The sequence below is a fragment of the Cetorhinus maximus genome, chromosome 3 (genome assembly GCF_964194155.1).
Source record: "Cetorhinus maximus chromosome 3, sCetMax3.hap1.1, whole genome shotgun sequence".
Taxonomy (NCBI): Eukaryota; Metazoa; Chordata; class Chondrichthyes; order Lamniformes; family Cetorhinidae; genus Cetorhinus; species Cetorhinus maximus.
This window is the reverse complement of record NC_135881.1, coordinates 58640746-58653022: the sequence shown is the minus strand read 5'-3', so window position 1 is coordinate 58653022 and position 12277 is coordinate 58640746. Positions and strand designations below refer to the sequence as shown.

The 12277-nt window shown below is 39.5% G+C and overlaps 1 protein-coding gene and 1 pseudogene across 2 annotated transcripts in view; both read right to left on the bottom strand.

Moving 5' to 3' along the window:
- gtpbp10 (GTP-binding protein 10 (putative)) overlaps positions 1-12277 on the bottom strand; it is a 33114-nt gene that overhangs the window by 4544 nt on the left and 16293 nt on the right. The window contains exons 5-8 of the mRNA XM_078538440.1: positions 8666-8739; positions 5507-5559; positions 4133-4240; positions 334-411 (exon numbers count right to left, since the gene is read on the bottom strand). Of these exons, the coding sequence (XP_078394566.1) occupies positions 334-411; positions 4133-4240; positions 5507-5559; positions 8666-8739 (313 nt within the window). The remainder of the gene's footprint in view (positions 1-333; positions 412-4132; positions 4241-5506; positions 5560-8665; positions 8740-12277) is intronic.
- On the bottom strand, positions 9445-10480 carry LOC144678670 (ubiquitin-ribosomal protein eL40 fusion protein pseudogene; annotated as a pseudogene). The gene has a single exon (XR_013576159.1). The product of XR_013576159.1 is annotated as a ubiquitin-ribosomal protein eL40 fusion protein pseudogene (transcript).

Genomic DNA, 12277 nt, shown 5'->3' with positions numbered 1-12277 from the left:
GCTGCCAGAGTCAGAAAGCAGGGTGCAGAGTCACTTCAGCAAAGGAACATGGCTAGAGAGGAGCATAAAAGTCAGGGTATGAGTAAAATGCAGCAAGGCTGGTTGAGGCTGGCGTTAGAGTGAAAATGGTAGCCATGCAGCACAAAGAACTTGGGACAGATAAAATTTTGCAGTGGAGTGGGGTTCCCAGACATACAGGACAAATAACTCATTTTATATATACACCAGTATATAATATATATAAATAAACATCTCAAATGCACACACACCTCTCTCTAGTTTTATTTTCTTTCTGAAGTAATTAAGGTTATCCTACAACAAAAGATAGCTTACCTTTGTTAATAGTTGTATAGCTTCAAAAGCTGTTCTTAAAGGTGTTTTATATGAAAGCTGAAATCCAGTCACATCCACCTCCAGATAATAAATCCAAAAAGGAATGGAATAAGAATTGTACACAAGCATTATTTTTGTCATAATATTGTCAAGTAAAATCAAACTTCTAGAAGGTTCAAATTTTAAAAAGACTGCACATTCCCTGAAGTACAAGATATTATTGCTTATCTTTCAACCAAAAGCGCAGTGTCTCTGCTAAAAAAAATAAGAGTTTACAATGGAGAGAATTTAATTTTTGTAATATTAATTAATAAAATTAGGATATTAGAAAATGCAATTGCTTAGAAGTCAAATATGCAGTTAGTACAAAGTGTGACCTGAGCCTTCCCTAAAACAGGGGGAAAGTTACTGTAAGCCTGTACAACCAGCCCACTCACAGCTGTCTAGACCCAAGATGGCAGATCTGGTAACTTGTAACCAGTTATCTTATGACCCCTATTACATAAGCCTTCAAGTTTGCCTTCATTAGCAAAATAGTATGTCATCATTCACTGGCTAAGCTCACTCATCAGGACTAGTCCCTTGCACTACATACTAGTAGTGGCTATGACACTGTATCCCACAAAGAATAAACATTTTCAAGTGAAAAGAAAGGGAGAATGAAGGGGGACAAATGGGTAAATAAGCCATGCAATTTAAACATTTTCATGAGTGCTTGAACAGTGGTATCCTGATGTGACACCATGCCTAACCTGCTTGGAGACAACTACTTTTCTTTCACAAGCTGTATCTAAACTGCCATAAATTAGAGCTGGAAATGTACCTTGCCTTCAGAACAGATTGCTTTAGTCTTTCATATAGCAGCTAACTTATAATCATAATGGCTGCTCAGCTTATTACTCAATATCATTATTGTATACATTTTTAAGTCATGTAGTTTAGAAATAAACATTATTTGTGAATGCACAAGTAGTTGATTGCTCTGGTTATAGGTATGGAGGAGATTTACAAGAATGTTACCAGGAACAGAGAATTTTAGCTATGAGGAAAGGTTGGATAGGCTGGGATTGTTTTCTTTGGAACAGAAGAGACGGAGGGGAGATTTAATTGAGGTGTATAGAATTACGAGAGGCCTATATAAAATGGAAAAGGAGGATTTACTTCCCTTAGCAAAGCAGTCAATAACCAGGGCGCAAAGATTTAACATTATTTGGTAGAAGGATTAGTGGGGAGTTGAAGAGAATTTTTCTTCCACCCAGGGAGTGGTAGGGTTCACTGCCTGAAAGACAGAAGCCCTCATCTACATTTTAAAAATACTTGGATATGCATTTGAAGCTCTGTAACCTAAAGGACTACCAACCAAGTGGTGGAAAGTGGGATTAGGCTGGATAGTTCATTTTCAGCTGGCCCTGGCAGAATGTACCGGGTGGTCTCCTTCTGTGCCAAAGATTTTTAAGTTTCCATGCTCCAGTAACCAGATTATAAGTTTTCCAGTAAAATAAAGGCAACAGATTGCAAATCAGAAATAAAAATAGAAAGTGCTAGAAATAGTCAGCAGGTCTGGCAGCATCTGTGGAGAGAGAAACACAGTTAAGGAAGAACTTGTTCTTCAGGGTCATATTTGACTCGAAACATTATCTTTGTTTCTCTCTCCATAGATGCCGCCAGACCTGTTGAGTAGTTCCAGCACTTGCTGTTTTCATTACAGGTTATCCAAATTTGATCTGCTGTTTGCTGCTTTAGTTCCCTAAAAGACAATCAGAGGGCACACAGAATTTTTATAGATATTTAAAAACGAAAAGAGTTAATGAAGTGAGCGTTGGTCCTATAGAAAGTGAGCCTGGGGAATTAATAATAGAAAATAAGGAGATGGCAGATGAATTTAACAGGTATTTTGCCTCAGTCTTTACTGTAGAGGGTACAAGTAACATCTCAGAAATAGCTGTAAATCAGGAAATGGGAGGGAGGGAAGAACTCAAGAAAATTACAATCACCAGGGAATGAGCAAATTGTTGCAACTGCGGGCTGACAAGTCCCTGGGTCCTGATGGACCTCATCCTAGGGTCTTAAAAGGACTGGCTAGTGAAATAGTTGATAGGGAAATTTAAAAGCTATTATTAAAGATGTTATAACCGGGCACTTAGAAAAATTCAAGGTAATCAGGCAGAGTCAACATGGTTTTGTGAGTGGGAAATCATGTTTAGCCAACTTACTGGAGTTTTTTGAAGAAGTAACATGCGTGTGTATAGATTTTCAGAAGGCATTTGATAAAGTGCCACATCAAAGGTTACTGCAGAAAATAAAAGCTCATGGTGTAGGGGGTAACATATTGGCATGGATAGAAGATTGGTTAGCTAACAGGAAACAGAGAAGGCATAAATGGGTCATTTTCTGGTTGGCAAGATGTAATAAGTAGTGTACCACAGGGGTCAACGCTTGAGGCCTTAACTTTTTACAATTTATATAAATCACTTGGATGAAGGGGCCGAAGGTATGGTTGCTAAATTTGCTGATGACACAAAGGTAGGTAGGGAAGTAAGTTGTGAAGAGGACATAAGGAGGATACAAAGATAGGTTAAGTGAGTGGGCAAAGGTCTGACAAATGGAGCATAATGTGGAAAAATGTAAAATTGTCCATTTTTGCAGGAAAAATAATAAAGCATATTATCTAAATAGTAAGAGATTGCAGAGCTCTGAGATGCAGAGGGATCTGGGTACCTTAGTGCATGAATCGCAAAAGCTAAGTTTGCAGGTATAGCAAGTAATTACAATGTTATTGTTTATTGCGAGGGCAATTGAATATAAAAGTAGGGAGGTTATGCTTCAGTTATACAGGGCATTGCTAAGACCATATCTGCAGTACTGTGTACAGTATTGGTCTCCTTATTTAAGGAAGGATGTAAATGCATTGGAAGCAGTTCAGAGAAGATTTACTAGACTAATACCTGGAATGGGCGGGTTATCTTATAAGGAAAGGTTAGACAAACTAGGCTGGATTCCACTAGAGTTTAAAAGAGTAAGAGTCGACTTGATTGAAGATCCTGAGGGGTCTTGACATGGTGGATGTGGAAAGGATGTTCCCTCTTGAGAAAGAATCCAGAACTAGGGGTCAATGTTTAAAAATAAGGAGTTGCCCCTTTAAGACAGAGAGGAGGAGAATTTTTCTCTCTCAGAGGGTTGAGAGTCTTTGGAATTCTCTCAAAATGCAGTGGAAGCAGAGTTTTTGAATATTTTTAAGGCAGAAGTAGATAGGGATGATAAGGAATAAGGTGAAAGGTTATCGAGGGTAGGCGGGAATGTAGAGTTGAGGTTAAAATCAGATCAGCCGTGATCTTATTGAATGGCAGAGCAGGTTTGAGGGACCGAGTGGCCTACTACTCCTAGTTCATACGTTCATATGTACAGTGAGAGCATAGCAACATTGCATCCTTAAATAAAGGTAACAATGCATTTTTGATTCCATTTTTGGACAAATTGAATTTGTTCCATCCTACAATATTTCCCAGCTGAAAAATATACTTTATGCAAATTAGATTGTTAAACTCATACATATTTCTTTGGCTTTCTGGCAAAAGAAGAGAAAGGTTGTCAGTTATGAAAAAAAAACAGGTAGCTATTTTACTGCAATAGTTTTTTTGAGCGTCCAAGTTAAAGTTTTTCCAGAGAATACAAGTTATGAATATTTCAGTATTCTTAAAGGGTTAAATAGCCCAAAGCAATGTTAAACATATAATTTTGACATAGAATTATACAATAAAACTATTCAAAATAAAGAAAGAAAAACATTTTTCTTACTGACCACAAAAAGCAGCTGCTTGGTCCTCTCCACATGTTTAAGAAACTTGTGTCCCATCCCTTTATTTAAGTGTGCACCTTCAATCAAACCAGGCAAATCAGCTGCTGATACCTGTGACAGCAAAGTACACTGTAATTTACACGGAATTCAATTGATGGATATCATGTAAATTCATAAATTCATGGATCATGTAATAAATGTAAATCTGGCGCAGGAAACTCATTTGCATAGCAAGTTTGCAAGATAAAGGGCTAATTTAACACCAGTTGAAAAACATATCAGTTGTGCAGTAATAAAGATCTGGCTAAGAGCCTACATGCAACTAAAGATTTTCCAAATAATAAACAGTGCATTTTATCTATTCCTTTTCATCAATGCAATAACTGTAATGCAATCGAATAACATCAGGACCTACCACTAGCACTCAGGTGGGGCAAAAAAAGAACTTTAAAAAATTGACCTGTTCCCTAGGTGCGGTTGACAATCAAAAGGCCACATTATATGCTAGTGGTCATGAGAAAGTGGTGGGCAGCTTTATCGAGCCACTTCAATCCTTGTTTTTGCGCAATGGTGTTAGGTAGGAAATAAGAGGATTTTGATCCAGTGATGATGAAAGGATAGGTGTATAAAGTGAATCGGAAGGGATTTCAGAGGTGACAGTGTTCTCCTTGTCCATCTTGGTGGTGATTACAGGGCTGGAAGATTCTGCCAAACTAAGTTGATGGGTTGCTGCAGCGCCACAGTATGCCTATTGTAGAAGGGATGCAAAAACAGTTCAGTGGGACTGGCACTGATCAAGCAAACTTCTCTATCTTGATTGGTGTTGAGCTTCAAGTTTTATTGTGACACCCCTATCTCGACAAGTGGCGCATTTTCCTTCACGCTCAGAATCACAGAAACACAGAATTGTTAAAGTGCAGAAAGAGGCCATTCAGCCCATCGTATTCACCGAATGAGAAATTCACCTAGTGCCATTCCCTTGCCTTCTCCTCGTAACCCTACACATTCTTCCTTTTCAGATAAGGACCCCTGACATAAGCCTTTTAGACAGGAGGAAGACATTGAGGTGAGCTACTCATTGCAGAATACCCAGCATCTTGGTCTTATAGCCACAGTGTTGATGTGGCAGGTCCAGTTAAGCATCCGATCAATAGTGACATCCCTTGTCACCCAGCAGCATGAAATTTGAATGCTCAATATAGATGTTTGGGATCTTTAGTACAGCTCAAAATACTGGTACTCCTCCCCTGTGAGAAATCTTAGTAAATTTAGCAGTGCCTGATCATTATTTGCCTCAATCTGACAATTTCAGTGTAGTATTTTCTAACACATCAAAAAAATTGATGAAACTTAAAATGCTATGCTGACAATACTTACCTGTTTGTAATCACTGTACATTAACTTTCCAATTTCTGGCCTCATGGTAGTGACTGAAAAGTAAAAATAAAATTCATAAAAACAAGACAAGTTAAAAATATAAGGGTTAAGGACAAAGAATGGGGCAAGATGAATCATTCTTTGGGAAAGCCTGCACAGGTAAAATGGGCCAAATGACCATATTTTGTGTTCAAATTTCAATGGGCCAGATCTTCCAGTATCAGGAGTGGCGACACACTGAACTTAAAGATGCTGGTCCATGTCACAGCCCATCAAAAGTCCTGACACGTGCAAAGGCGCTGTAATTACCTAGGTAATTTGAGCTTCCGACGGGCTTATTTGCGCTCCCTGGGACACTATGCAAGTATCTCTTACACTGCTATCAATGGCTGAGACTTGGGCTAGATATTTACCCTAGAGTTGTTACTCTGTTTAACTCAGTGATTAATAGTGCAAACCAAACCCACCACTGCTCACACATAACTTCCCCCACACCCCCAACCTGACTCCCCTACCCCTGGCCCCACCTCTCCGACTTGAGGGACTACCCATGTCCCTTCCTGACCCAACTCGATTAGCCCCCTGACCCGACTACCCTGACCCATCCACCAATTCCCCCCAGACTGACTACTCGCTACACACCCCTCCGCAGACCCACCTACCCACTCAATCACCCACCCAACCCCATTGAAAGACTTGAGATCTTTAAAAACTTGCCCTAATACAGCAGCTATGTTGTAAAAAAGGGCAGTGTCCTCTGCTCTGCTCCTCTCTGTCTTTCCCATGGGCTTCCGCACTGAGGCTTCATTGTTCCAGTCAGGATTGGAGATCCCGGTGAATGCATGCTTACCTTTTTGTGCACAATGATCACCACAGTCAACAGGGATGCGCATAGCATCGCCGCTGATCAGAAGATCTGGCCAAATGATTTGTCATTAATATAATGTTTAACAGCTAGACTACACATTTTTAGAAAATGAAACTCTATCTTGGCACTCAAGCAAAGGAAAAGTGCTTTGACAAAAAAAAAGAGGAAGGTGTACAAACATACATAAGAAAATACAGGACAGGAAAAATCAGCTGGCCCAAACAGTCAAGACAATTAAGCATTTTTGAACTGTTCCAGTGAATTTTCACTCACTAAATAAGCCTAACTTATTCAAGGTGTCGATAACTCTCAGCATAAAGAAAACCTCCCAACATCTAACCTAATTCTATGCTTGCACATCTTATATGCATGACCCCTCCTCTCCCTAACTTATCTAGTTCAAATAGTCTGTGTACACAGGCACAGTCTCATCCTCTCATCATTTCATGATGAAGTCTGCACTTCTGGAGTGCAAAATGACCCAGCTCTTTAAGGCTGTTGTGACAATTAAAGGCTTTAAAATTAGTGATCATTCTATTGGTCCTCCTTTGAGTCTTTTTCCAGGCCTCTATATCACCCACCATGTGAGGAGATGAAAACTTGATACCGTATTCCAGATAATGCTGAACCAAAGTCATGTACAAGGACTCTTTCGATGTTTTAGTTTTATACTGTTTGACCTTGGTATACACCCTGGTACTCTGTTTGACTTCACAATAGCCTCTTGACATTAGTCATGCACTCATTAGTTTCATGCACTATAATGCAAAGGTATCTTTCCTGATCAGCAGTCTTTAATTCTGTACCAAGAGTGGGATGCACATGCTTGATGTTAGCCTTACCAACATGCACAACTGTATTTATCCATACTCTATACTTTTCTATCTTAAGTGCACCTGCAGATGTGGCCCCAGACCTCTGCTGCATCAACATCAAACTGCAGTTTATTTTTCTCAAGATTCCTAATAAATTTTTTTTTAAATTACTAACAATTTTGTGGACAGTACAGACAACAACTTCACCTAGATCACGAACAGTAGCAGTCCTAACACAAATGCCTGTGGGGTTCTGATAGTAACCCATGTATATGCAAAACCACTTCTATTAATAGCTCTATTCTTAGCAAGAATAAGGGAATAGGAGCAGGACATGCAGCACCTTAAACCCATTACACCATTCAGTTTGATCATAGCTGATCAACTCCATCTACCTGCCTTGGTTCCGTAGCCCATAATACCCTTGCCTAACAAAAACCTTGGTTTTGGAATTTTCAACTGACCTAGCCTCCACAGCCTTTTGGGGTAATAAAAGATAAAATTATAATAAATGATCATCACCAAGTCCACTCTTACAGACTCTAGCCATGCAACAGTTTTGGGAAAGGACTGAAAGAACATTGTTTATCTGTTTTCTTACCAATGTTATGCTGCAAGGCGCCAATAAGACTTGAGACAGAAAAACAAACTATCCAATATCACTGAGTGAGCCCAGTGCTTTTCTACATTTTATTGAATCAGCACAAATCCCAATTCTACTAAAGTTACATTTTTTCAAAGGCTTTTAAATATTTATACACAACACTAAACTGCAATAAAATATGGTGACTTTACAAACATCAGAGTAAGTAAGCATCCAGAGTTCCAAAGTCTAATGCTGGATCTATGGCTACCAGTCAAAGATCCCCATCCGCAAATGTAGGTTAGTTCACTAGATAAGCAAGATGCCCTCCCTTGCATCATCACAAATCAATAACTTTAAAGTAATAAAGACTGGCACAATTTGAATAGTGAATAAGGTAAAGAGAATACAGTACAAAATACAATCTATTACATGTTAATTCATATCTTTAAATGGATCACAGTGCCAATATAAATCAACTTAAACTACATACGGTACTGTGCTGGAACTACAACGATAAACAATATTTTGCATTTACTTGCCACGTATAGATTTTTAATTTGATCAAATATTAAAGTTCATTTCACTACTAGGGTTAATGTCTGCTTAACTTTATTAAAATGAATGCCATAGGCTAATTTGTATTGAGTCTGTTTACTTTTTGACATTAAAGGAAGAGATTTAATGTGCTATCTAGAATAATGTGCTTTAAAATAAAACTGATGATACTGAGCTCAGTGCTCCTCATCAGACACTGTCCAAGTTTGAGGAAGCAGGCTCAAAGGGCTGAATGGCCTACTCCTGCTCCTAAGTCTAAGTATAAAAGGAGGGGGGTGGCTAGCATTAGAGGGGAAAAAAATCTTTAAAAAATAGAGTTCCACTGTTACACTTACATGAATAATCTGCAATCTTAGGCTTAGCATGAGACAGCTGGCTCAATAATGACGATTTCCCAGCATTTGGAAACCTGCAATTAATAGGAAAATCTGTTACCTGAAGATAGTAATTAAAAAGAATAAAACTTTCAACAATTTGCTAAAGCAGATACAGCACTGAGCTGCCTTATGCAAAAATCAGCATGCAATTTAAATTGTGGAGCCCAAATTCAATAAAACAAAATTTATCCAACATTCATTCGAGGTAGCTCTTCAAAGCTAATGGATCAGAACAATTTGGAAGTTCAGTAATTGTTATTACTTCAGCCTCAGGGCTGCACATTTCATCTTGTTTGTCCAATCCATACCCTATTTATTTGGCTGGTACAGATTCAATCTGCATGACATTTATGCAAACTGAATCCTCTCCACCTTATATATTATTCAAATGCACAGTAGATGCAAACAGAATAAAGCAATCTTACTGTGCCAGTCTGACATTGGGCTGTTAGAACCACTGCAAAAAATCAACTATAATGACAACATTTGAGGTTAGCTAATTAAAGAGACAGCAGGCTGACGAATTTCAGTAAAACGATTACTGACACTGGTGTCACAGCAGTTATATTATCTTATTTATTGCACTGCTAACATCACATTATGTTACTTTCGAAAGATCATAGAGCAGAATCATAGAATGGTTACAGGATAGGAGGCCATTCAGTCTGCTGAATTCACACCATCTCTCTGCAAGAGCAATTATGCTAGGAACACTCCCTCATCCTTTCCTTGTAACCTTTCAATTCTTTTCCCTTCCAATCTACATAACTGAAGTCCCTCATCCCTAAAACCATTCTTGAAAATCTTTTGTGCACTGTCTCCAAAGCCTTCCTATTCTTCCTAAAGTACGGTGCCCAGAATTGAACACATTATTCTAATTGGTGCCGAGACAGTGTTTTATTAAGTATTTTTCTCATAATTTCCATGCTTTTGTACTCTATGCCTCTATTTATAAAGTCCAGGATCCCACATGCTTTTTTAAAACATTTTCTCAACCACCTTCAATGATTGGTGCACATATACCCCAAGATGACAGGTTTCTCTGTTCTTGCTTCCAAGTCTTATGTCATCTTTAAATTTTGAAATTCTGCCCTGCTCACCCAAGTCTAAGTTATATAACCCCTGTATACCTCTCATCAGTCTGAGAAACAACCATTCATCACTACTCTATTTCCTGTCACTCAACCAAATATGTATCTATGTTGCCACTGTCCAGGTTATTCCATGGGCTTCAACTTTGTTTTTTTTTGATGCAATGTGTGCTTCCATTGGAAATTTAGCACAAACACAAGTTTACCGAGGAGGCATTAGGTGCCTCTGACATTTATTTCAGCTTCTCCTTGGGGCGCAGATCGTTTGTGTGGCCACACTTGGTTTTACGACAGTTTGACGTACGAGGATGCAGACAGGGGTAGCACTTGCGGTAGGTCATCTTGTCACAGTTGTATTTCTGAACGAGGATTCGGAGGGAGGGGTTCAGGACACCACCCCTCAGATGCAGCACCAAATATAGAATCGATTCTTTCTGGATGTTGCAGTCAGGCAGGGTGCATCCATCTTCTAGTTGCTTCCCAGCAAAGATCAAGCACTGCTGATCCAGGATCCCCTTCTTATCCTGGATTTTTGCTTTCACGTTTTCGATGATGTCACTCGGTTCCATCTCGAAAGTGACGGTTTTCCCAGTCAGAGTGTTCACAAGAATCTGCATTGTGTCGCCACCGCTGGAATCGAAAATTGACAGCCTAAAATGTTGCAGTTTATCAAATGCCTTTGGAAGTCCATAACACCCTCAACAACCTTCTCTGTTACTTCATCAAAAACTCAATCAAGTTAGTTAAACACAATTTATCTTTTAACAAATCCATGCTGGCTCTCCTTAATTAACACACCTTGTGTTAAGTGACTTATAGTTTTGTCCGAACATCCGAACTCCCTGGAACTATTTCAAAATAGCTTCAGTAACACTTTTAATTAGTGAAGTGCAAGTTAAGAACAATTAACCCACTCCTACAAACTACAGAATACAAAATTTTAGATTTTATCTCACAGTTTCCACACACAGGTATTCTGGTGAATTTAGAAAGCCTTCTTGAACGATTCACACATTTCTTCTAAATGAAAAAGACTCAATAATCAAGTGTGAGTCCTTGGCTGACGGTACTCTTGCCTTGAGGTGCAAGGTTACAGGTTCAAGGCCGACTCCAAATGCTTGAGTGCATAATCCAGAATGACACTACAGCGTAGTACGGAGGGTGTTACACGCTAGGAAGTGTAGCCTTTCTGATGACACGCTCAATGAAGGCCCTCCCATCTCAGGTGGTTGCAAAAGATTCCAAGACAATATTCATAAAAAAACCAGGGAATTTTCCTGTCTTGGTCTATATTTATCCAAAATTACTATTCAATATTATTACAACATTGCTAAAAAAAACAGGTTATCTTGTCACATCACATTGCTGTTTCTGGGGCCATACAGTGCACAAACTGGCTCCCACATTTCTTTTCCGTTACAATAATGAAAACACTTCTAAAGTACTTATTGGTCCATAAATGGCATTGGTATGCCCTGAAGTTATGAAAAGTAATGTATAAATGCAAGTTATTTTCATCCTTTACTTTCAAGTCAATTGCAAACAGTCACAATAAATTCCTGCAAAGTGAGGTTACGTTGTAATATGTTTGTAGCTACATTCCGAACCGTAATATACTTTTAGATTATTTGGTTTTTGTTTTATTCATATACGCTGGCTGGGCCAGCACTTATTGCCCATCGCTAATTGCCCTTGAGAAGGTCATAGTGAGCTGACTTCTTAAACTGCTGCAGTTCCTGTGGTGTAGGTATACCCACAGTGCTGTTAGGGAGGGAGTTCCAGGATTTTGACCCAGCGACAATGAGGGAACGGCAATGTATTTCCAAGTCTGGAAGGTGAGCAGCTTGAAGGGGAATCCAGGTGGTGGTGTTCCCATGTATCTGCTGCCCTTGTCCTCATAGATGGTAGTGATCGTGGGTTTAGAAAGTGCTGTCTAAGGAGCCCAGGTGAGTTTCTGCAGTGCACCTTGTAGATGGTACACACTGTTGCCACTGTTCATCAGTCATGGAGGGAGTGAATGTTTGTGCATGGGGTGCCAATCAAGCAGGCTGCTTTGTCCTGGATGGTGTGAAGCTTCTTGTGTGTTGTTGGAACTGCAACAGGCAAGTGGAGAGCATTCCATCATGCTCCTGACTTGTGCCTTGGAGGTGGTGGACAGGCACTGGGGAGTCAGGAGGTGGGCTACTCGTTGCAGGATTCCTACCCTCTGACCTGCTCATGTAGTCACAGTATTTATGTGGGTAGTCCGGTTCAGTTTCTGGTCAATGGTAACCCCCAGGATGTTGATAGTGGGGAATTCAGTGATGGTAATGCCATTGAATGTCAAGGGGCAATGATTAGATTCTATCTTGTTGGAAATGGTCATTGCCTTGCACTTGTTTGGCACGAATGTTACTTGCCACTTATCAGCCCAAGCCTGAATGTTGTCCAGGTCTTGTTGCATTTGGACATGCGCTGCTTCAGTATTTGAGGAGACGCG